General features: G+C 37.5%; 1 protein-coding gene across 5 annotated transcripts in view; it reads right to left on the reverse strand.

Moving 5' to 3' along the window:
- The window catches only part of MAPKAP1 (MAPK associated protein 1), a 110,532-nt gene that overhangs the window by 42,061 nt on the left and 44,582 nt on the right, over positions 1-23,889 (reverse strand). For all 5 annotated transcript variants that reach the window (XM_062591059.1, XM_062591056.1, XM_062591058.1 and 2 more), the window contains exons 5-7: positions 19,957-20,129; positions 14,392-14,568; positions 5,824-5,933 (exon numbers count right to left, since the gene is read on the reverse strand). In XM_062591059.1, the coding sequence (XP_062447043.1) occupies positions 5,824-5,933; positions 14,392-14,568; positions 19,957-20,129 (460 nt within the window). The remainder of the gene's footprint in view (positions 1-5,823; positions 5,934-14,391; positions 14,569-19,956; positions 20,130-23,889) is intronic.

Raw genomic sequence — 23,889 nt, forward strand, 5'->3', positions numbered from 1 at the left:
CTCTTATTTACTCTACAGTTAAGCTCTGGAGGAAAGGCCAACTGGTATGCCAGAAAACATATCTGTGAAAGAGTAAAAGGATGGATAGCTGGAAAAAAGAGAGGAAGATGAATATAGCTTTCAAGCGTACATATAATTTCTGCACACATTTAATTAGAAAATTACCACGGCGTTAAGATACACAAAATATGAAGAACAAAGTCATCATCTTTCTTATGTTCTTAAAATAGTACGCCATGCAAACATACTTCACAGAAAATACTTAAATCAGGCTTTAGTCCAGATACAGAAAGACTGATAAGATCTACTTGTCTACTGCAACTTGTGGGATGCTGTCAGACCAGGACTCAGCTGTATTGCGGTATCTGCACACAAGGGTCTCTGCATTTCATCTCGGAACAACTACTCTTTCTTGGTGAAACCGAGCCTTTCTGGAAAGAAGGGTTTTAAAATGTATGTTTACCATAACCCACATTCTTAGGGTAAGTCTTACTGGCTAACTTGAAAATGTGCAAGTATTGGTGAAAGTGGGACCAGCAGAAATAAACACTAGATTGATCATCTAGGAAAATGGTTTAGCAGTCACATAAATTAACATATACATTGATAATGGTATTTTACATTTACACAATGCTATCTGTTCTTCTTCCAGGACTTGCTCTGCAAAACAAGAGCCTCGGGTATCGAAAGCATGCCTAAAGTCTACTCCTTTTTGAAATTAATATTAAGACTCTTACTGATTTCTAGGGAGTATAATTATATCGAGTATTAAAACATATTAAAACACCCAAATCTCACTTTCCAAAAAGCATTTCAAGACTCCATTGTTGTATCTGTCCAAAATCCATACAGCCCCAGTCTGACATTTCCACTGACAAGTTCAGGAAGAACGAGAAGTTCTTATGCTCCTGATTTCACATATGTGGTTCCCTTTCAGATCTGCCACATTTCAGACCATCAGCTGCTGGACTGCCCACAGCTTCCAAAACCATTGTTAAAGACAGAACTCTACCCACCGCAGGTTTATATCTAGCAATCCTCGTATCACCTACACACATCAGGATTCTCTCCACTGCCATTACCACGATACCGAAGCACTGCCCAGGCAAACTTGACAGGCATAACAAAGTCCCTACCGAACTTAGCGGAGCCTTGAGCTCTTCTCTCCTTACTGCTGTGGAATGTCTTGGTTAGGATACGGTCCTATCCTGACTTCTCTGTCTCTCTCTCTTTTTTTTCTTTTTAAAGAAAAGAGAAAACTCTCTTACAAGAAAGATTTCACTAAGCCCCCATCAAGGTGGTTCATCTCTGGATTACACCAGCCTGCTCTGGGAGCTCATTCCACAACCAAGAGTGTTTTATTTCCAGCTCGCATGTATAACACTCATTTGCAGTACACACTTCTGAGCATGCAATAGGTTAAATAAATTGAAGATAAAGCATTCTACTTAGTTATTTTTCATTACCATAAGAAAACATCAATTACATTTTCCATTTTATGAGTGTACACAAGGAAATCCATTACAATAGGAGAGAGGTTATATGACTGCTTTTGTTGCTTCTTTCCTAAGCTAAAAGGACAGTTAGCTTTCAAGACAATGAAACCAGCCTTGAGAAAAGCAAGGCAAACCAGCATATCTGCGTAGACAGCTCCTATCCTGATTTATCCAGCCTTACTCTAACTAATTAAACATCTGCCTCAACAATTTCCTCTGCAGATTTATCTTCTCCACTACGTAGCACTGACTGTTTGTTACAGGCTTTTCCCTAACTTGCAACCATTCACACACTTCTTCCAGTTTGTTACTTGGGCCTGTGGCAAGACGTGATACAGTATTCCCATTAACTCCCTACTGCCGTCCACTGTGGAACTGTTCGTGAGGTTCCCAAAACACCGCGTCAGTACAACCTTTATGAAATGACTTAAGGGGTGTGGTTCTCTCAACTACAACACATACAGATGATTTTACCACTTGCATTTCCCATTGATTCACTCAAAGATCACTGTTTTAAAATGATCAATAGCTTTCAATACTAAAAATGTTCATACCTTCAAGGCAAAAGTTGTGTGACACCAAGAAAGGAAAACTGCAAAGAATGCATAGTAATTTATAGAATTTGCAATAATTTAATCTAACATAATACCTATGTAGAGCTAAATATAATTATTTTTCCCACTTTTTTCATGCTACTTATTATGAAATAAGGTCATAAACTGTTTCTATCACAACTTATTGACCTGTATCTTCATACAACAAATTATCTTTGTCTTGAAGTTAATTTGCAGTCTCACACTCAGCTTTGGTCTTTTCAAAAAAGGGATTTTGAAAAAAAAACCAAAACACATTTGTAATTTGTACAGAGAAAGTTCACCCAACATATATTTGTACATTAACATCAGTGCACATATTAAAACAGAACTTTTAAAAAACTGAACTCTGTGCTACCATTCGTCACGACAAACTCTGTCATTACAAGTCTCATGCTTCAGAAGGTAGGTAAAGGTTGGTAGCTACAAGGATGGTAATGGCATTTTTAAACAAAAGTCAAAAACAGAGAAATCCAGAAGGTCATTGATTCACAGAGGTAACCTAGGCATATGGATTTTCAGGAACTTGGAACTCAACAGCTCATTGAAAAACATACTTGTAAGCTGCAGATTACTAGCTGAATAAAATAACTGGAGAAAACTAGTCTAGTATCTCAGCTCTTGTCATAACGGGATGTCCACTTCCAGACTATGCAACAGCAAGTCTTCAATTTTCTCCTCATCCAAAACAACCAACCAATGTTGCATTCTCCCATAAAAGCAGGATCGATTTGAAATACATCATCTCTGTCAGTACTGAAAACAGGCCAGAAAGCAAATTTTTACCTGAGCACTTGAAAATAACATAGGCTGTAAACATAATAAATTCATGTGTTCTGTGAAGACTAGTCTGTAGGTACATAAGAAAAGCACAGAAAAGTTCACAGGCATTCCACTTTATTAAAGTATTACAGCTACTTTAAGTAAATATGTTAAGTCTCTTTTTGGTTAGCTTTTTTTTTTTAAAAAAATTAGAGCAATTAACTTAAAAGGAAGTGTTGCTGAATGAGAAGAAATGCTTTTCCTAAATTATATCCTCTTTTATTCAGATCTTTGACATCTTAATCCACTGCTTGATAATGACTTAAACTACAAAGGCACAGAACTGTACTGTGTTAATAGTCTGATCTTAAATTCCATTTATCTGAGCATCTCCCACTGAAAGTAAGAGGCATATTCACTCTAAAGACAAGAAATTTGGTGTTAGATGAAAAACGAAGACAAGACCTTTTTCCACTCCATCTCCAGTCAATCCATGCCCAGCAGGTAGCATTCTGAGTTTTAACTGTCCTTTAAACACAGGCAGCATTTTCATCCCATTCTGCTAACAGCAGTATAGGGAGACTGTAAATGGCTTGTTTCAGATCCAGAGGGCAGTGCAAGCAAGTGGATCCCTCTGTGAGAACAGCTGCACTTTTTGCAATACAGTGCCGTTTTAAAGATGAAAGGCAAGATTGAAAAAAGAGTCTGCTACCTTATGAGTCACAGTTTTGGATAGGGAAAGTATAATAATAATTGGAATAACAAAGTTTAATTTATGATTTATCATATTAATATATGAATACTGAATCTCAGACATCACTTCCCTCATGTGACAGTATTATCTGATTTCAATAAGCACTAAGAGTGATCATAGTTTTAAAAATAAAGAAAATATTTATTTTATGAAATTCAGGAATATGGGGGAAAAAAAGCAAAAAGCTTTTCCCAAAGTGATCACTCTTCCAGCAATGACTCCCAATACACAAAACCTACAGCTGCAGGTCCTAATTCTGGACATATCTATACACAAGCTTAAACCAAAATTTGCAACCAACACTGTTTAGTTCTACAAATCTGTTTATATGTTCAAAAGTAAATACACATAAGTAATGAAAAAAATCAGATTTTAGTTATGACTTATATTGTGATTTATATCCACAACAAGGACAATGATCATATTTCAAAGAGGAGAGATGTCACGCAGATAATTTATGTAAAGTAAACGTAAATGATTTCTTATATAATCTAAAAATTCAGAAAAAAATATATATGCTTGTACACCTAGTGAAAAATTGTTATTACAGAGGAGTGCCAAGACAGCAGAAATTAATGTATTAGCTGAAGGAACAAGTGACAGTTCCATTCCTTTTCTAAACTACTGAATAAAAGTAACAAAATTAGAGCAAAAACAAATTTCAAAAGGACAGAGAGTAACGTCTGTTACAGGAAGGAAGGAAGTAGTTTAAAGATTGAGCTAAGCGAATCCTTTAGCCATCTCCCTTCAGGGAAGAGAAACCTGACCCCAGGAAATAAATAAAAGTCACCCAAAAAGTGAACAAAAGAGGTGTTTGAAAAAAACAGAACACCATTCATCGCAGCTAACGACTTGTTCATTATGAGTGATGATGGATAAAGACTTCTCACGCTGAGATGAAATCAAGATTTATATGCATTGTTTCCTCTCCCAACTTGTGGGAAGATCATCATCATTTAATTCTATCTCTGCGGCCAGTGATGGGCATCCAGAGAGCTGGTTATCAAACGGCGCAGTCAGCTGGCAAAAGCCGCAACGTGCAGTTGGCACATCTGGACCGAGCCGCCGCAGCCGAGGGGGAACAATGACGCCTGGCGCGCGGCCAAACCGCTCGCAGACGCTAGCGGGTCTCATCTACCACCACCCCAGCAGCAGCTCTCGCTCTCCCTTTTTCTTTCTCTCTCTCTCTCTCCCTTTTTTTTTTTTTTTTTTTACGAGAATCAGATTTTCATTGCTTCATTCAATTGCTCTCCTCTGCCATTTTTTACAGCTCTTATCGTTCCCTTGGAATATGGCCTTGAGACAGCTCATCCGTGTCCTTCACTGTGTTATCTCTTCTAACTTTTATTAAAACTTCAGCTTTCATCTGAAGATAGCTAATTAAATCCATGACAGATTATACACTCGTTTAAAAACTGCACTGAACTACTTTTTCTAAACAGAACAGGGTTTATTTTCTTTTCACATAGTTAAAACTAAGGGGATATACGGAGGTTTCATTCATTTACAAAGACAAGATGCTTATCTTTACCTAGTGTATAGATAGGTTTATATTAAAGTTCTTTTGTTGCCTCACAAGACTCAGTGCAATGTCTCACAATAATTATTTCTTGTTGCTGAAAAGATATCTCAGCCTTGCACTTTGGAAAAAAAAATATATATGTAATATGTATGTGAATGTACACTTAAAGTCTGAAAAAGCATTGCTCTAATATATAACAAGTATTGTACATTTTCTTTTTTTCAAATGTTGATATGTCTTTACTGTAATAGCAGTCTTTTAACAATACTGCAAGAAGTAAATATTTTTTCTCTGCAAGTAAAAACTAATCCTTTAAATTATTTAAAATCACATTAAGCACCACTGCCTTACAAAAATTAAAAGCATAGAAATTGTAGGAAGGACTGGTCTTTCTGTGTTTTCACCCTTCATCTCAAACTATCACTAGCTGGACTTGAATGTAAATGGCTTTGTCATCATAAATAAATATTTGCAGTAATGAATATATTGCTTTGCAGCAAATGTTATGCAGCTCCTTCATTGTCTGCTTTCTGCTAGTATCTAGAACATAACCTCTGCATAGAACTGCTTCTGAGTAGTATTGAAAATCATAGTATCCACTGAAAAAACTGAGCATCCTTCCCAAGAGTTAAAAAGAGATGTAAAATATGCTCATGGAAAAGCACTATAATCTACAAAATACAATAAATAACCCACCTGAGCCTCTTTGTGATCCTTTCCTTCTCTTTAAGGCCTTTTGTAAGATATCCTTCATGGTGACCTTCATACTGTCCACCTGAATAAGCGAGAATCCATGAGCAGCATTTCTGCAAGACAGATGCACGTGCATGTTACGAAACAGTCACCATCAGGCAGCTTACTCCTATTCTCATTACAGCTACAAGCAAAGTACTTTTAAGACACAGCAACGAACAAAGTTGTGTTGCAAGGGTAGAGTTAAGAAGAGAAACTGAAAAATCTCCCTTGGAAAGGCAGAAACACCAAAAAAGAATAAAAAAAAAAAAAAAGAAAGAAAATTGAGATTCAAGGTGTGAAAGGATTTTCCTAACTCATCTTAATTTTTATCCAGTTTGTGTTTGTCATTAAAAAAGAAAAATGAGCAAATATACACACAGAACTCCTCAAATACTCCTTATTAAGTATCACTAAGTGTGTAAGAGCGCAAACAAAACCCGATTTTGCAATGCCCTTTTCACACACATCCCAATGACGCACCTAACCAGTCATTAAAAAGCGGAAAAACAACAGTCAGAGCAACAGCAGCTTTTCGGCAATATTGATGTACAGCACTATTTTAAGTACAAACACCACACTTTTTGGGACATGTTTTCGTGAACTTCATACACAGGATCTTACAGGAACCGTTGCGACAGTTGTCCTGGCTGCTGCCTAAGAAGAATTCCATGCTCGAAGCACTGAAAACAGCAGGAGACGGTTACGGAAGACACGGACAGCCAGGTATTGGAAGCAGCATCACTGGGGAAGCAGAGAAGGTGACGATATAATAAAAGAGATGCTGAATTACTGTGTCAGTAGATTTTGCCCCTTAGACCTTGCAGTCAATCTCTGCGCGTGTCAGTAGATGTCACTGCAGACAGCTCCCACAGAAATTTTCGCGCCGCGAGGCACCCGCCGGGACGGCTCGGCTCCGCTTCACGAAGCGCGCTCGACAGCAGGAGGAGCTTTTCTCGGGCAACGGAGAATTTTAATCAGGGAGTACAGTTCTAGGCGAGTATCACAGCTGGAATATTTTAAAGCCGATCGGCACTCAAACGCAATCCAAGCAACACAACTACCTCATTAAAACCAGAACCACGTTAAATGTCACCGTCGGACGCACGCTCCGGGAAGAGTCCGAGTTCAGATCGGTTTGCATGGGACGTCCTTTGCCCCGGCTGCGAAACAGCCTAGAAGAGCAAATGACCTCTTAGGTCCTCAGTGCTCGTGGGCATCAACGCCTCGGCCTGGCCACGAGTCGCGGCGCAGGCGGCTCCCACGGGCGCGCCAGGCGGGCACGGCACCTCCCGAGGTTGCTCCTCCTGCAGGCACCAGCGCAGCAAGCGCGCGGCCCCTTCCGCAGCACAGGGCTACCCACCTCAGCCCAAGCAGCCCAGCTCAACGTCACGCTACCCCAGCGGGTAAAGCGGCCTGAAGGGAACGGGTTGAGAACCTGGCAGTGCGTAATTACGGAATAACCTAAGCCGGGGGGCTTCCTCCCAGATCAGAGCTCCCTCCCTCCGCACGTGGCTTTGCCGTTTGCACATCACGCCGAACTAGAAATAGCTGCCATAACAACGCTGTAAGCAACGCAAAGGCTTTGTTTTCAGAGCGCCCCGGCTCTTCCCCCGGCTCGCCCTGGGCGCTCTGCAGCCCCGGTGCAACAGTGCACAAGCTGCACGGTCTGAAACCAGCTTCCTTCTCCTGAGCTGCAGGTCAGTCGCGCTGGATTTTTCTCACTTCCCTTTGTTCCCGGCAAAATGAACTGCCTAAAAGCCCCAAATTTATGTCCTCTACACCATTTATTAGATCTGCCTTACTCATCTCCAAACCAAATATTCCCAAACCTTTTCATGCATCTACTTGCCCACCCTCTATTTCCGCTGTATGTTTTTTAATACGGACTGATCAGAACTGAGTACACTGTTCCACAGGAGGAAGTATCATCTTCTGTAACTGTAAGATTTCTATCCTTAGAAGAGCCTCAAGATTTGGGGGCTTTGACCAATCCCATACAACAAGCAGGGACTTTCCGGGAGTCCCTTTACCGGTGAGCAACTCTCTTCCTTAAACTGCTACAGAAGCCGGCGCAGTGCACAAGCAACATGGAACATTTGATTCTCTCTGATTCACCTCACTCTGCATCAGCCTCCCAGATTCACTACTGTTCTAGTCTTGACTGACCCTGCTGAGCTAAATTTTGTGAATTCTTTTTTTACAAGAAAATATTAGTTATTTATGTTTGTCAAGGAATTGCTACAGAAAAAAAGCAATGCTTTCAAAGCACTGAAACAATACAGAACAGAGATAAAACTTTTCTTTTCAAAAGGCATTCAGTGCCTTCAAGTAATTACATAATATTCTGCGACACAGAAAGACATTTAAGAGAACTGCACCCAAAATATATGAAAATAATTTAAAATACTGAAGGAAAACCAAGAAAGGAGATAAAAGCCTTCCAAAAAAATCCATGTCCAAGCAGACCAGAGTCACTATTTTTCTTTTTTTACCCCCTCAAATACAAAATTTCTTCCAAATGGGTTTTCTCACAAAGTAGGGCCTGCAACCTCTACTACGGAGAAACCAGGTTTCCTGCTGCAGGCGAAACCACCAGCGGCAACTCAATGCTGATGCCCTAATTTGGGTTTGCTAATACTGAGACATCTCTGTAACCTCCCCAAAATGGAAGACTGCCTTTCAATTCCTGACACTTTAGCTGTTAAAAAGCACATGCTGTTGCTGCTGCTGCTAGGGTTTCAGTCCACTCTAACTTGGTCAATTCTTTCTATTGAGCAGCTGGCCTGAGAACTGTCAAACTAATTTTACTGACACTCTATTACTAAATCATGGCTGAACCACAGCCATTCTTTGCCTCAGAAGCTGGATCGCATCCCAGAACAATCTTTAAAAGTTTATTTTACTGATCAAAGCAAAATAAGAAAAACCTCTGTGTTTTACTATATTTAGTGTGCTATCCAGTAAGTGAGACTTTGGCAAGAGCTATGAAATGTAAAGCGCACCCCACATTCGTAAACTTTGGGATATTTGCTCTGGAACACAGCCAGAAGCGCTGGAGATGCCAATCAGAGTTCACACGCGCTATTCTGCCCTTGCTCTGCCTCTGCTCAGTAAGCACCCAACACTGGTTTTCTCTAACAGCGTACCCCAGACCCTCCGTAACGACATTTTAGCACCCGGTAAACCCAAAAATGTGAGCCGAAAGTGGACCGAAGCCCGGACGAAAAAGATTCTTCTGCCATCTTGGGATCAGGCCAGTACGTCAGGCCACATTTCCTGCGCCGCAGAGAACGAGAGAAGGAGAGCAGCAGCCCTGGCACGCCGGAGCGCTGGCGAACCGCGAGAGCGTCTTGGAGCTCCCCCGCAGCACTGGCTTGTCCGAAGCGCCATCAATCCACAGCCATCCTTCTTTATAGGCAAAGAGCACAGTCGAGGCTCTTCTGGAAGAAATACACGTCCCAGCTTTCCTCGCCAGCTTCTCCGTGATGCGCCGCATCGACAGTGTGCATGAACTTCCCTCACTGAACCTTATTCCAGCATATCCTTACTTACGATTATTAATTCCATATGGCTTAGCATACTCTACTAATACGTGATACTTTTATTTTAAGTCAACACACTAGAAAATGGGACAAACATACGCTATTTTATCAATTAGAACTGCTGCTTACAAATTGGAAGCCAAAGAAACTCCTTAGCTTGTATTTTCTGTCATTTTACAAAAACATACCTGGGTGACAAGGTTAAATCAAGCAAAGGAAATCCCTGGCACTTATCATCCACAGGCATTACTGATAAATTGTGCAGCGGAGGAATAAAGGATTACCTTCTGTATTTTTTCATTACACTTTTCTTTTGTTACAGAATACATAAATCCATTGTGGCACAATGTAATATGTATCATCGTGCTACACCTGTGGACGTTTCATAACGGCTGCCATGTCTGTGCAGTCAGGAATGATAAGTGAACCACCCGTGAATGTTAATGATAGTGATCATTCCGAGGTAACTCGGCTTTCCATCTTCTTTTACAGCCTCGGTGCTGGAGCCAGGGTGGCAAGGTTCAGAGGCGGAAAAGAAAACAAACAGAAAAGGCAAGAGCTGCAGAGCTCTGCAGCCAGGGACGCGGTCCTGGGGAGAGCGGGTCAGAGGCGGCCGGCAATTTCTGCAGCATCTTCTCCATGCGCTCAGTTTACGTAAAAAAAACAAAAACAAAAAAACCAAAAACAACCCTCAATATTTAGAGGACGAAAAGCTTCTGTTCTGAGTGAGAAATAAACTTTTCCAAAACCTATCTTTCCAATCTAGAACAACTTTTCTTTTCTTTTTTTTTTTTTTTAAAAGAAAAACCTGAATTTATAGCACTTAAAGCTCTCTGCAGAAAATGGCTGGCATGTTTGAAAGTGCCAGAGAATGACTAATAATGATCTCCACTTGATCAGCACAGAGTCAAAGTTAAGACTAAAAATCCCAGTTGACACAACGTATTTAACTTCAGCTGGGTAATTTTTTTTTTAAAAAGATAAAATGCATAATGATATGAATCAGAATGACTATACTAACTTCATTTTTAGTTCTGAGTCTAAATGATACTGCTTTTGTGTAGCTAAAGTTAGCCTTAGATAATTTTTTGTGCTCTTTGGCTTAAATGCCTATATTTTGACACTACCATAATCTAACACTAGAAATCTAACAAGTTTACCTTTTGCTCCAACTCATTTCCTGGGGATTCTATCTTTCCGTATTTCCCAGGAGCCTACCTTCTCAATTTAGGCACCAATATTAATTTTCTTAAATTTGCATTCTACGAATATTCTAAAATATATTTTGTAGATTACCTATACTTTTCTAAAAACTGGTAATAGGCCTGTTGGGGAGTGCTTCTTTAGCCTGAAAAGATACACATTTCAAAGCTTTGGATTTGTAAATGTACTGTGAAAGCTTGGTATTTTAATAATGTTTCAAATTTTAATCTACCAGGTATAATGATGGTGCTACTTTGAAAAAAAATGCATATGTAATGGTCAACGCAATTTAAACATAATATTAAAACAGAAAAAGCTGCTACTGAGCAGAGGAACTGCATTGCCAAACTTAATCTATATGCCAACTGGCAGCTGAGTTACAACTCCCAGAAACACCATTTGATATAGCATGTCAAGTTGTGATTATAATAAAGTTTCCAAAAAAAAAATATCCTAAATGATAGTACAGATTTATTTTAAGCAACTTTCGTTCAAGTCTTTCAGGTATTGCTTCACCATCTCACAAAGTCTGCATTTACATGAACGCACTGCTTTGTTTGACTCTCCTGACAAATCATACTCGACATCAAAGAGGACCGTTTGAGAATGCAGTGTTTGACATTGGACAAAGTACTCCTTTCCACAACAGACATTTTCCAAAAACATAACTCGCTAGACTAATGGGCAGTTAGAAGCCAGAATGACTGCCCTCCATCTTCTCCTTGTGTAACTTTGCCAGAGTCCTTGGAACTTGCCAAATTCGGTCATGCCTGCTTAGCTTGCTCGACTGATTGTGCCAGAAAAGAAAATAAGACACAGATGTATTTGAGCTCTTTGAGATGCCAGTAAGAGAGACAGCTAATGGCTTCATTTCGACCCTCCCCTACCAGCTGGGCACAGGTGGGGGGATAATGAGGTCCCTCTCCCTAATCAAACTCAATTATTTACTACTCTGTATAACCACAAAGACACTTACATTCAGCTCAGAATATAAAATGCACTGTAGGCTACTTCCCACCACTACCACTGGGTATTTATAACTAACTCAAGTGGGTAAGAGTTTGCCTTGGCAGGAGTTTAAGTGTATAAAGTTCTGCAAACTGTTTTTGCTCAAATATGTCCTGCTGAAATAGGGTCCCCGGCGAGGTTCCTTAACTGTCAGCTCAGTGAACTGCACAACATCTGAGAATATATCCAAAATTCAGGACGGGTGAGATCTGAAATAAAACACCATGCTTCATCATGAAGCTTCTCAGAAGCATCAACTTTTTGCAACAGTGATGTAATATTAATAAACATTACAAGTCACAAGCCTGACAAAGCAGCAGCTGGAATATTTTAGCATGAGGAGGAAAAGAAAGAGATACAAGATACAAAAGCACAATTACATGCACTAGTAGGATGACAGAAAAGGAAGATGCAAAATTTAAAACAAATTCCTATAAAAATGAGACAGCACATACATTTAAGCTCACAGTAGTAACCATTTTTTGATCTAGTGATGATCAAATAATTTTCTATTCTAGGAACCACACTAAAAATCCAATTTAAATGTAAATACTTATTAATAAGTATTTACATATGAAGTAAAAGCAATTTCATGCAAACATGTGGATACAAAAAAAGTGCTTTCAGAAAAGCACTACTCATGATGCAGTTGTGCTATTTCTCCTCCTAGTAAACTCTGGCTTTTTGAATCTTTGTGAATTTTGCAGCACTTTGCCCACACCAGTCTTATTTTGTACGTGGCTAGCTCTTGGAGCTACTGCTGATCCCTCCTATACATTTCTCTGAACTGCCTAATCACATAGTTAATAAGCATCTAATAATTTTTTGTAACAGCAGCACCAGCACTTAAAGTGGAAAGGTAGCAGATATATCTGTGCGCAAAAGAAAACACATTGTGAGCACATTCTGTGCAGTCACCTTTAGGCCTGCTAAAAAGACATTCGAAAATATTAAGAAGGGAGCTGGAAAAAACTTATTAAAATATACAAGCAACTGTTCACATTTTGCTACAGTACTTTACAAAAAAAGAAAAATCAATATATTGTTTAAAGGATTATTTGCCTGAAAAATCAACTACAAATCAAATCCATGGCAAGAGCACTGACTCCAGAGAATGCTTGCAGGTGAGAGAGAGATTCCATCTTTCAGATAAAACATGCAGCATTCCTCAGTCAGATAGTGGAAACTAAATACTCCGCAATCCCATAGGACGAAAAGCAGTCAGCTGCCTGGCTCAACCGTGTGATTGCAACCTGCTCTACACAAAAATGGACCTTGTAATATGACTTGAAATACTGCTTCATTCCCTCTTTGTATAAGCTTCCACATGACAGCATTGTATTCAGCAAAGCTGAATATGCTTACCTTAAATAACTTATTTTTAAATATTGTTGAGAGAATACTTTATTTTCCAATGACCTAATGCAATAGAAAGGAATGAATGAGCCTTTGGGAAATACACGTGGGATTTCTGATAACCTCTTTCAGTATGACACTTTAGACCTGTTTCTAAGACAAAAAGTCTGTAATAATGAATATAAAAATGAATGAAATAGCTTAGAAAAATCTTTTTTTTTTTTTTTTTTTTTTTTATGTCTGACTATTCAGAACAGGAGGCAGCTGTATGATTCTGAAATTTAAACAATCCTTTATGTTCTAAAATACTCTACTGAAATTGCAAAAATAATCAGGAAAGCTAAATTAGCATTTTCATTTTGAGAGATTCAAACATTAAATATTTTTTCCCAAGAAAGAAGTGATTTATGTTACTAATATGGTACATTAGTAATTAAGGTTTTTCATGGTTTAAAAGACTTATCTCTCACAAGTAAGGAAAAATAATGGTGGCCAAGCACAGTATATCTCTACTGATATGAATTTAGTGATAACTACCTAACAAACTCCTCAAAACTACAAACAGGACAGCTTCAAGATTAAGCAGTGGGTGGAGGCTCCCTCTGATTCCTTCTGGACTGTACAGTGGCATGTCTAGTCATATTCTAACTATTACCCTTATTTACTCATCACTTCCCTTCTCAGTCAGAGCAATATTATTAATACATGCTATAACTATTGCATTTAAAATTATTTGTTATTTAGCCTACCAATTAGAAATGTTTTCAGTTGGTCTTTAAATACAAATTCACTATTTTGTCTATCAGTCTTAAAAAGAAGATTCATGTCTATTCCCTCTCTGCGATGCCCAAACACCATATATGTATATTTTTTCTGCTAAAATTTAACGTTTTCCCCAAAAAGTCAAGAAAATACTAGCAGTATCAATTCTTGATACCTACTGCAAAGGTCTCTGGGTAAATTATCTACATCCAGCATCAATGTTTTGGAAGCTAACTCTCTCCCAGCTATTATATATGTTATTTCATTTGTTATTCAAAATATTTTTCATAAATAAGTATCATGTTTGGATCAAAATGAAGATTATGAGCTCAAATATTTATTAGCAGGAATGCAATAATTTATTTTTTCCAAATTAATCATACGCACAACAGCTTTTTTTCCTTCTCCTCCCCCTGTAGTTTTAGATTCACAAGGAGTCTCTCATCTGAAGTACTTCCAGCAGCATTTACTTTCTTACCTGCCTCATGAAAGATTCTACACTGTAACATCATCTGCAAAGAATCATAAATACACATGCCCCCTTTAATGAAATTCAAATGAAGAGAAGTAGAGAGAGGAAAAAAAAAAAAAGATGTGGAAGTGGTGGCATGGACACACGGACGTTAAGATAATTTACAAAGTTAGCATCCATACTCACATTCGAACAAAGAGCGACTGTTTCGCCGCCAGTCCAGGAGACGAGTACTTTTCAACCAATGCCAGAGTGCTGAAGCCAAACTTGTGAATGGGCTCATTGGAATCCAAGGGTGGAAAATCTGTGTCAACTTCACCATCGTCCTCAGCAATATGGAGACAGTAGGCATTGACGTTGTCACTGCAACAAACAAAAAGCAAATTTATTCAGAAGAGAAACTAGACAACAAACTCCATTCTGCAGACCAACATCAACTGCTAAACATCATAGAAAATAAGCAGACACACTTCTTACAGAAATAATATACTTAAAAGCCACTGATGACATGTATTTATATAAAGATTCAAGTCCCAACACATCTTGCTACCATAGTCATGTGGCAATAGAAATAAAAACAACCAAACAAACAACCTTCCCCCCAAGAATAAGGCAGAGAGTCTTGTTTCATCATTAACAGGACTGTAAGGAAAATAGTGTCAGATCAATGATTAAAATACATCAAAGTCTACAGAAGTTTCACGACTTCATAAAACATGTAGTAATATTTCTCCATTTGTGGAATTGTGGAAACATATTTATGTATATGACCATTAAATTTTAGAATTGAGGACAAACAAGCAGTGTCTATATACTCCTCTTATACATCAAGCAACAGTGAAAAAGCTTACTGAACATATACTTGCAAATTAGAGAGTGATCTTAGATATGTAAACATTGTAATAAACAAAAATCAAGGGATAAGCTACAAAGAAAGTAAAAAAAGTGTTAAATACAGTATTAATTGTTAAAAATTAGCATATACTAACAAGTAGAACTAAATAACACAGGAGGCTTTAAGCAGATGCTGTATGGAGAAGATGCAAAACAAAATCTAAGCCTCCTTCCACATACTAAAATCCATGGGGAAATAGCTCTATCTTTACATACAAAACATAATATTAATCACGCTTTCCTAATACTAAAGTCTATTTTTAAATGTTAATATTTAAATTATTCAGTTGCAAATAAGTATCCTTTCTTTTTGCAAATCTGCCATCATTCAGACATTTTCCAGAGCCGTGAAGTATAGCTTGAATGTTCACATGGCAGTATGTTTCTAAACTCTGCAGTTTAAATTTGGAGTTTTAATTGCATGATTGATGCTTAAATTAATTAATTGCAAAGTGTATGCTAATTGTTTAATTGGTCGCTTGATCTATATAGATCATTTTTTGAATTAAATGAGTTGATTTACAAAGTTTATTGATTGGATGTGACAATGAATTATTTCACTGACTACCTGATTTGCAATTTTCTCAATTAATTCACAAACCTTTGGTTGTAACTATGCTTTATTGAAAGTGCTAGTCCAGGTGATCTATATGCACACTGTCATGCCTTAAGATATTTATTATATAAAACAGCTAATAATGATGCATTAATATTAATGTAAACTATAAATTTGCTAAATGGATGGCTAACAAAAAGATAATCCAGCAATGTTTGTCACTATAAATTTTGGAAATTCTGCACTACTACTAAAGAAACTTTTATGAGTCCCTAGACTGTTGTGAAGAACTGGAACATCACTGCAGAACTAATTTTTAACTTCAAGAGCACTTAAGTAACCTTTAGGAATGCTGGCCAAAGATAGCACTGGCAACAGAATCTATACCCTGCAAGGGCTTTGACCCAAACAAAGTGTGCCCAGGGAGGGTCTGTGGTCTTCATTATAGGAATCATTTTCATTTTAGGAATCAGCTAGGCAAACAGGTTGTGAATATACAGACACAGCTGATCCTGCTTAGATTATAGAAATGCCTGGAGTGATTTTTAGGTCCTTCCCAAGCGTATTCTTCTTTGATTCTATTTGGATTTCTACCAGCAGACAGTAAGAAAGCTTTGCATCCTCATTATGTCCACGTCAAAAACCTTAAAAATCACCCCATGTCATGAGACATTCCAGTCTGAATATTCACCCAACACCTGTCTTTACATAAGCATGCTCTGTGCTTCCTGCTGATTTTCTAGTACAGGACCCTATGTGTTTGACAGAATTTTTCTATGGGCAGCCTCATGTGCACTTAAAGTTCTTTCTACATAAAGTTACCATTTTCAGGTGGCACTTGATGCACTTGCACAACACTCATTAAAATTAAGGGGCTATATAGGTATGCAGGCAACAGAATACATTCAGTTTGGTTTCAAAGCAATTCAAACGCTAAACATGGAAGTGGTGATACCATTTTATATTCCACCAGTTATACTGCAAACACACAAAGTCTGCTACATCTCATAAATTAAAGGGGTTGCAAATGTCTTCAAACATGGAGTAGCTTCCTGAACAAAGATAAGTCACGGCTTTAAAGATCTGCTTATTTTGATGAGCTAAATCATAATTTCAAAAAAACCCACTCATTTGTGTCAAGAAAGACTGTTTCATGTTAGCAGTGGCAAAAAAGAATCAAAATATAAATGACCTAATACAGACATTGATGTTCTGTCAAAGAAAATGCTGCATTAACATACCACTTTAAGATGTTGACCTACAAACTGTCTACTGAAATTGCACCTATTTTCACACACTGTTCCTTCAGAGCTATTACAAGTGCTTATTATAATCTGGAATGAGATCAAAATAGCAACACAAAATAGATGAGGCTCCAATAATTAGTGAAGATAACACCAAGTACGTTCTTAATATCTATTGCAGCTAATCTATTGAAAAAACAAGTCCACTGGGTAAACATGTTTTGCATTTTGAACCTCCACCAGCATAAGATCAAAGTCATTAATTTTGCACGCAAATTACAAGGTTCAAAGTCTTGAGAATCTTTTTTTACTGTGGACAGAACGTAAAGTTTATCTGCAACGAGTGACAGATATAAGTATTCTTAAATTCTAATATAAGGAAGTTTATTTGAATGCTGCGTATCACGAGAATTTATACCTACACGGGCTCGTTTGTTTGTTTTTTGTAGACAGAGCCATTAGAGCACATCCACTGAGGGTGGCGCCAGAATGGTCCCGCGGGTTATGACTCAAGTTCATATGTAACAGGCCAGGAACAGGGTTGCTAACATTGTCAGTGCTTCCTCATATCAAAAGACAGTGAATAGAGACAAAAGCAATAATAAAAAAAAAAATGGTAGGCTAAATATATATAAAACATTCTCAAAGCAGTCATTCAGTACTCACTCACTGCAGACTCTTCCACCTACTTTTTAGGAAAAAGAATCTCACCATATGATTTTCCTAAAGGCAGAGGAGCTGTTTCTCATAGTCAAGTCTATAACCTTCTCAGTATTATCCAACAGTACTACTAGCAGGTCTAGTTGCCTTTTTGCATGCAGTATATATAAGATTTTAAACATTACCTATATGTATTTTAATACAACTTCACAACTATACTTTTTTTTTTTTTTTTTTTTTTTGACTAAGCTGACTAGATCAGGGCCAAAACCAGGATGTAGAATATATAACCTACAAAAGCTATTTTACCTCAACCTCCATTATTTATTATTTCTGTCCTGAGATTTGATTACATTGGACAGCCTCCTTGGTCATGATCACTCTTTGACACATCATAATATCTTATCCTTCAATGCAGACAGTGAAATTCATTTCCTCCCACCGCTGACTTTTGCTGTGGGCAATGTTTCATGGACTACTTCTACTCATTGGCACTGTTCCATTTGAGGTGTGCTGTGTCCCTGAAATATATACACGTGTCCAAATATTGACATTAGTGGTATCTAGCTTGTTAAAAAATTAGCTAATAATACACAAAAGATACTTTGTGGAATGCATGACTTATAGAACAGAAATTAACAATAGCAAATGAAATGGCACTGTCTGCAAATAATTCCACATTTCTTCTCCCGTATAAAAACTGTTAAATAAATGTTCTTCAGAAGGTCCAGGGGAACTCCTAGACCCAGTGCACCAGTATCCCTGAAGCTCTGTCTTCAAGAGGGGCTGCTTTTCTGTGCTGCCCTTCCCCTACTACCCAGAAATCAGCCATTCTGCAGGATCCTAAAGAAAGGGACTTGAAGCTAACTCTGAGCACCTTCCCTTCCCCCCCTCAGAGATGTCTTCCCCATGCAACTGTGCTATAGCAGCAGAGAAGATTACAGAGTTCTCAAACGCTTTCAAAAAATGCTGTAAGAGCAACAACTACAAAAAGCAGTACCAAAGAAAAAACATTCAACAAATATTCCAGGAACAAAGAAAATCTGAAACATGAAAAATTGACTGGCTTATATAAAAACATCAACCAAAACTGTTAACCTTTCTTTGCACCAGAAAAGTCATCAGCTAATAACTGTTATTAATACCTCTGTAATAAACTATATTAATGTCTTCTTTCACGTTCTATGACCCAACAAAAAATGGAAATACTTCTTTGGATTTTATATAACTCTTTTAAAAGCAAAGTTATTCATATGAGTGGGTACAAAAAGTACCTTTTTGTATAACTTGTGACCTACCAAGATAAAGTAACGACTTTCATTAAACAACGCTACCTCAACAGCATGGCAGACTCAAATCATTATTCAGTCACACAAATTTAAGAGCAAACTATTTTCACAATGAAGAGGTAACCAATAGTTATCAAAGATGCTGAAAAATCCACTGACTTCCTGAAACCAAGAATTTCTAAAGGACAACACAGATTTTGATCTTTTTTATTGCAAAAAGCCAAGGTGATTGAGGTCAAAGTTTCACAGCAATTATAAAATACTGTATAACTAATGATTTTTGAATTAAAGAATACTACTTTTTCCTAATGTCAAACAAAACTAGCATTTATTTTGTTTGCAAGATTCTTATTTGCATATTCTTATTTTAATAGTATCTCCATGATGATTACCTGGAAAGAAAAACATGATATACTTTTAGCCCCTAAATCTCAATTTTTAGAAAAACAGAAATATTTTAATGTGTGTATATTAATCAAGGTCACTGTCACCAGAATGACAACTGAAAGTAAGTAAATAATAATGCTAACATCCTATGACAGAATTTTAAGCATTATAGTTAAAATGTAATAAATGGTTTCATCAGAATACTAATAATGCTTCCAAGACACACTGTCACCCAGTACAATGATTCCTCTTTTTGTGAATCTGTAGGAGGAACCCGGTATGATGCAGACAAAAGACAGTCAGAACCTTGGTACCTTTTCCCAAAATAAACAAAAAAGGGAATTACAGATGAATTTTAAATTCTATTTGACATACTTGTGATCTTAAGCATTAGGGACACTATAAAAATATAGATGGACATAAAATAAAAGATATCTCCATGACAATAAAAGAGATAAGATTTATATTATTTTTACATAGAGTGTTTTCAAATTAGAGTTCATTTACAGAGCCACAGTTTCACATGCTTATCATTCTACAGTACTCAGTAGGTGAACTGAAAGTGAAGTGTGTATTGCTCAGAAGGAAATACTGATAAACGTGCAGGAGGTTTCTGTGAGATCTAGCTCTGAAAACACTGATATAGAAATTCATTTCATTATGCAAAAAGGCTGGAGAAGAAAAAAATAGAGATCAAGAGGTAGTAAAGAAAGCACATTACTTTAGTTTTGGTTCCCGTCCCTCACTTGTATATTGCCAGCATATTAGTCCAATCAGGTCATGCACCTTGGCGTTCGCTATCGTCACAACTGTCATAGGCAGCAGTTTGTCTTGGCTTGCGTGCAGTGGGAGGTAGACATCAATTTTTTTGGTTGCAGTTGTACCAACATGTCCCTGTTGAGAAAAACATATTTTATTAGAATGCATAAAAGACAAAGTATGACAGTTATACAAAATCTGTTCTAGATTGAATGCCTTTCAGTAACGAGATTAAAATATACTGTTATGACTTTTAAAACGGAAACAAGTTTGAATGTTTAAATTCCAATTCTTTTAATGCTGTTTACTATATCTGTAAAAAATACATGAAAGATTTCACAATGATTTCGCAGATTTCCACAAAAAGTCTGAACTTCACTGTGAGATTCTATGTTCGTACGAGATCTAAGAAAGGGAGAACTATCGAGCTTGCCCAAAACTTCAGAAAATGCTTTTCTATCAGTCTTTAATGGTAGCATTATTCTTATTTCTACATTTCTGTTTCTATATGTTTCTGTACTTCCTTCCACTACTTGAAAAGCTTGCCTCTCCCAATAGCAAAACTATCAATTCCCTTCTTACTACAGCCATCACTCTCTTTAGTCCCCTGGCATCTTCCATCCTGATTCACAAAGCAATCTGTCTCATCACCACCCTCAGCTTCGCTGCTTAAACTAGTTCTGCACTACATGTCAAAGCTGCCAATGCTACTGGCTTTTTAATGTTTCTGTTTTCCCTCCAGCTTTACTTTGGGGCTGTTCTCATTTTCTTTTGTTTCCCTTTTCCCCCCACCCACCTTCAATTTTACATATCTGCTGATACACAGAAGGAGGCAAAGGATTTCACCCCTGGATGCACAGTGGGATAAAATGTAGTGAAACCCTCCACCTACAAAAAAGCAAGGGAGACGGGAGGCTGACCAGCACCTCCCAGCAGAAAGGAGGAATGAAAAGAGATTGTCACAGCTGACAGAGGTCTACACATACAAATTAACGAGACTCAAAGATTGATCTTTAAATGCAAACAACAAATTCAGAAACAGTGTCTGTTCAAATTGAACCATTTGAACTGATAAAGGTTAGTTCACAACCAGCTAACGCAGGCCGTAAACTGTTCATATAAGGGAAAGTAAAATGGGGTTACAGAACCTAAGGATGGAAGTATGGCAAAAGGGAACATCAATCACATCAGAGGTTAAGATGTGACTATAGACAAACCTTAGGCTTGATCTTTGTTTGCCAAGACAAAGACAAAATCACAGACATAACTAAGCCCACATTCAATTACTTTGAACTATTTGAAGACATCCAAGAAGTCTTAACTAATACTGTTTTTTATTGGAACTTATTGTATTAAAAAAAGTCTATTTGGCACCACGGCGATTAAAACCCAAGAAAACAAAATACATAGCAACATGAAGACCTATAAAGTTTGCATTAAATGTTAAATGCCACGTTCCACAGAGCGTGGGGCATGCCAGCAGCTTGTTTGGATAAGCCTTATGTCCTACCAGTGCAACTGGCAAGAGAGGTTCATGTGCAAGAGAGTGATTAAAGACATTTTCTTGAATTAACTTTAAACTTCAAGTTAAGAAGATTCAGTGAAGCTATTTAAGCACCCATCCAGCTGCAGTGCTTCCCTGTTGTGTACCTTCGACTCTCTAAGATAACAACTAGACCCACAACCTTACTTCTCCAATGAAAACAGTACTACAAAAGAACTGCAACTGCTACAAAACAGCTTGTTTTCTTTCTCTCCCTCCACCCCCCTCTGCTTGCTTTCCTACTTGCAAGGCTTATTTTTAAGGGAAATTAAACTAATATCAGACAATGAATCTCCAGTCTCAAATTCTGTTCCTGTCTTCGTCAAGGTGGTGACATGGGGAACACCCTAACATGCATGTAACATACATACAATTATGAATGTTTCTTACATTAAGGTAGTGTTTGCACATACCAGTCAGATGGAAGGTCCCTTGTTTCAAAAGTATTTACTTTGGAATCAGTAAATAGCAATTATCAAGTAAGTTACTGTGAATCCTGGGTGTACTGAACTAGTTACACGTCTAAAACCCGAAGATGTCAGGATCAAAAATAACAGTTTAAATCTACCAATGGAAAAAAATAAAATGACAATCAGATGTTAGAATTGTTGCTAAGGTTACAACTGATATACATGGCACAAAGCAGAAAAAGGACTGAAAAGGATAAAGGTTGAGAATTGTAACTAAAAAGCAAAAAGCACAGACGACTCCATCAGCCTCTAGTTTAAGTACAGACTGTTTTATAAGATCCTAACCCCCCAAAAAATCTGTACTGATAAAATGAACACATCTTATGGACCTGAGCTTACATTATCACAAATAAGTTCCTACACTGTACTTCAGAGTGCTTCTCTATCTTCTTTGCCCTACATTGAGCTTCTTAAATTTGTTCTTCCCCATCCTCAAATCTCCACACATCCAGTCGTTTTTTTTACCATCCTGCCTGTCCAAATCCCTCCACTACAGATATCACTATTCTCTAACTTAAAAACATTATGCATGAACATGAAGATGAAATGTGGCTTAAAACACAAGTACTTCATACATGTCTTGGGATACCAGCTACCCTATAAATCAGGGGAACAACATCACTAGTGGCACTGTTGGGAAATGGCTCAAAAGCATTACTATTATACTCAAGATTTTTAAAAAGGTAAATGAAATACTTGCATAAATTACAAGTGCTCTAAAACCGATTGCCATGAGACATTACCAAAGCCGAAACCTTAGATTTAGGAGCTGATTAGATGTTTCAATTAATAATGAGAACATTCACTGTCACATTAGACGAGAAAAATTAGCAAGCCCTAGAAACACATAGGTCAAGGTTTAGACTGATGAATCACTAGTCAAAGGGGTTTGGAGAAATCTCCAATATGTTTATCACGAATTGATGACATTTCTTCTGAACTAGCGCTGGAAATCCAAAACATCAGGTACCTGTCTACAGAATTGAATGAATCCATATTCTTAGTCTGAACCTGCAAAATACTAATCATGCAAGAAGTCCCACAGAGCTCAATTACCTACCTTCTCAAAGCTTAAGAGGTAGGGTTTGTAGGAGGAAGGACTGAATAAAAGGGATCCAATTATTAGTCTCAGTGGCCAAGAGTCAGAAGATCTAGCCACACTGGATTTAACTAGTAATAACTTGTGGATTTTGTGTTGCTTGTAGTGACTTCTTTAGAAGGAATCATTCAGAACCAGATTACAGACACTACTGGAAGCATAATTACTTTTTTCCCCCAAACTAAAAATTGAATTCTGACTGTAAATGTTGAGCAGACCAAGAAGATAAAGTACAATTACCTATATTCAAAAAGGCAGCAGCAAACTTTATTAATAGATCCTGTATAAAATTCAATGGAAAATCTATTCAGGGCCAGGGGCCTTACCATTTGGAGTTTTCTTAATAGCCTCTAATAAATCTGGGAGGCATAAAGGGGCTGTTAAATTAACATTTTCCTGATCTGTCACCTGTGGCTAGTTAATCTGTCAAAAAATTCTTTTAGCTTGTCAGTGGACACTGTATATTCTGACAAATGAAGTCTGGAATAAAATTGACAAAATATCTCGTTAATTTTCTAGGAAATCACAAATCTGATTCCATTAAGCTTTTATTGTTAGAAATGTTATATTCCCCCAGTCCTTTAAGAAAGTGAGAAACTGAGTACACACAACACATAAAACAGATCTAACAATTTTCTGAATATTTTTACTAATAGATTCTCTTAAGGCCGCTAGTGTTTTCACATTGTCTGTTCTTAAGAAAATTTCAGTTTGCCACTTCTATAATATTTTCATCTCATGTAAAGCAAAAATGATACTTTATCACCAAACATACGGTACTGG

Source organism: Rhea pennata, chromosome 18, assembly GCF_028389875.1.
Source record: "Rhea pennata isolate bPtePen1 chromosome 18, bPtePen1.pri, whole genome shotgun sequence".
NCBI lineage: Eukaryota > Metazoa > Chordata > Aves > Rheiformes > Rheidae > Rhea > Rhea pennata.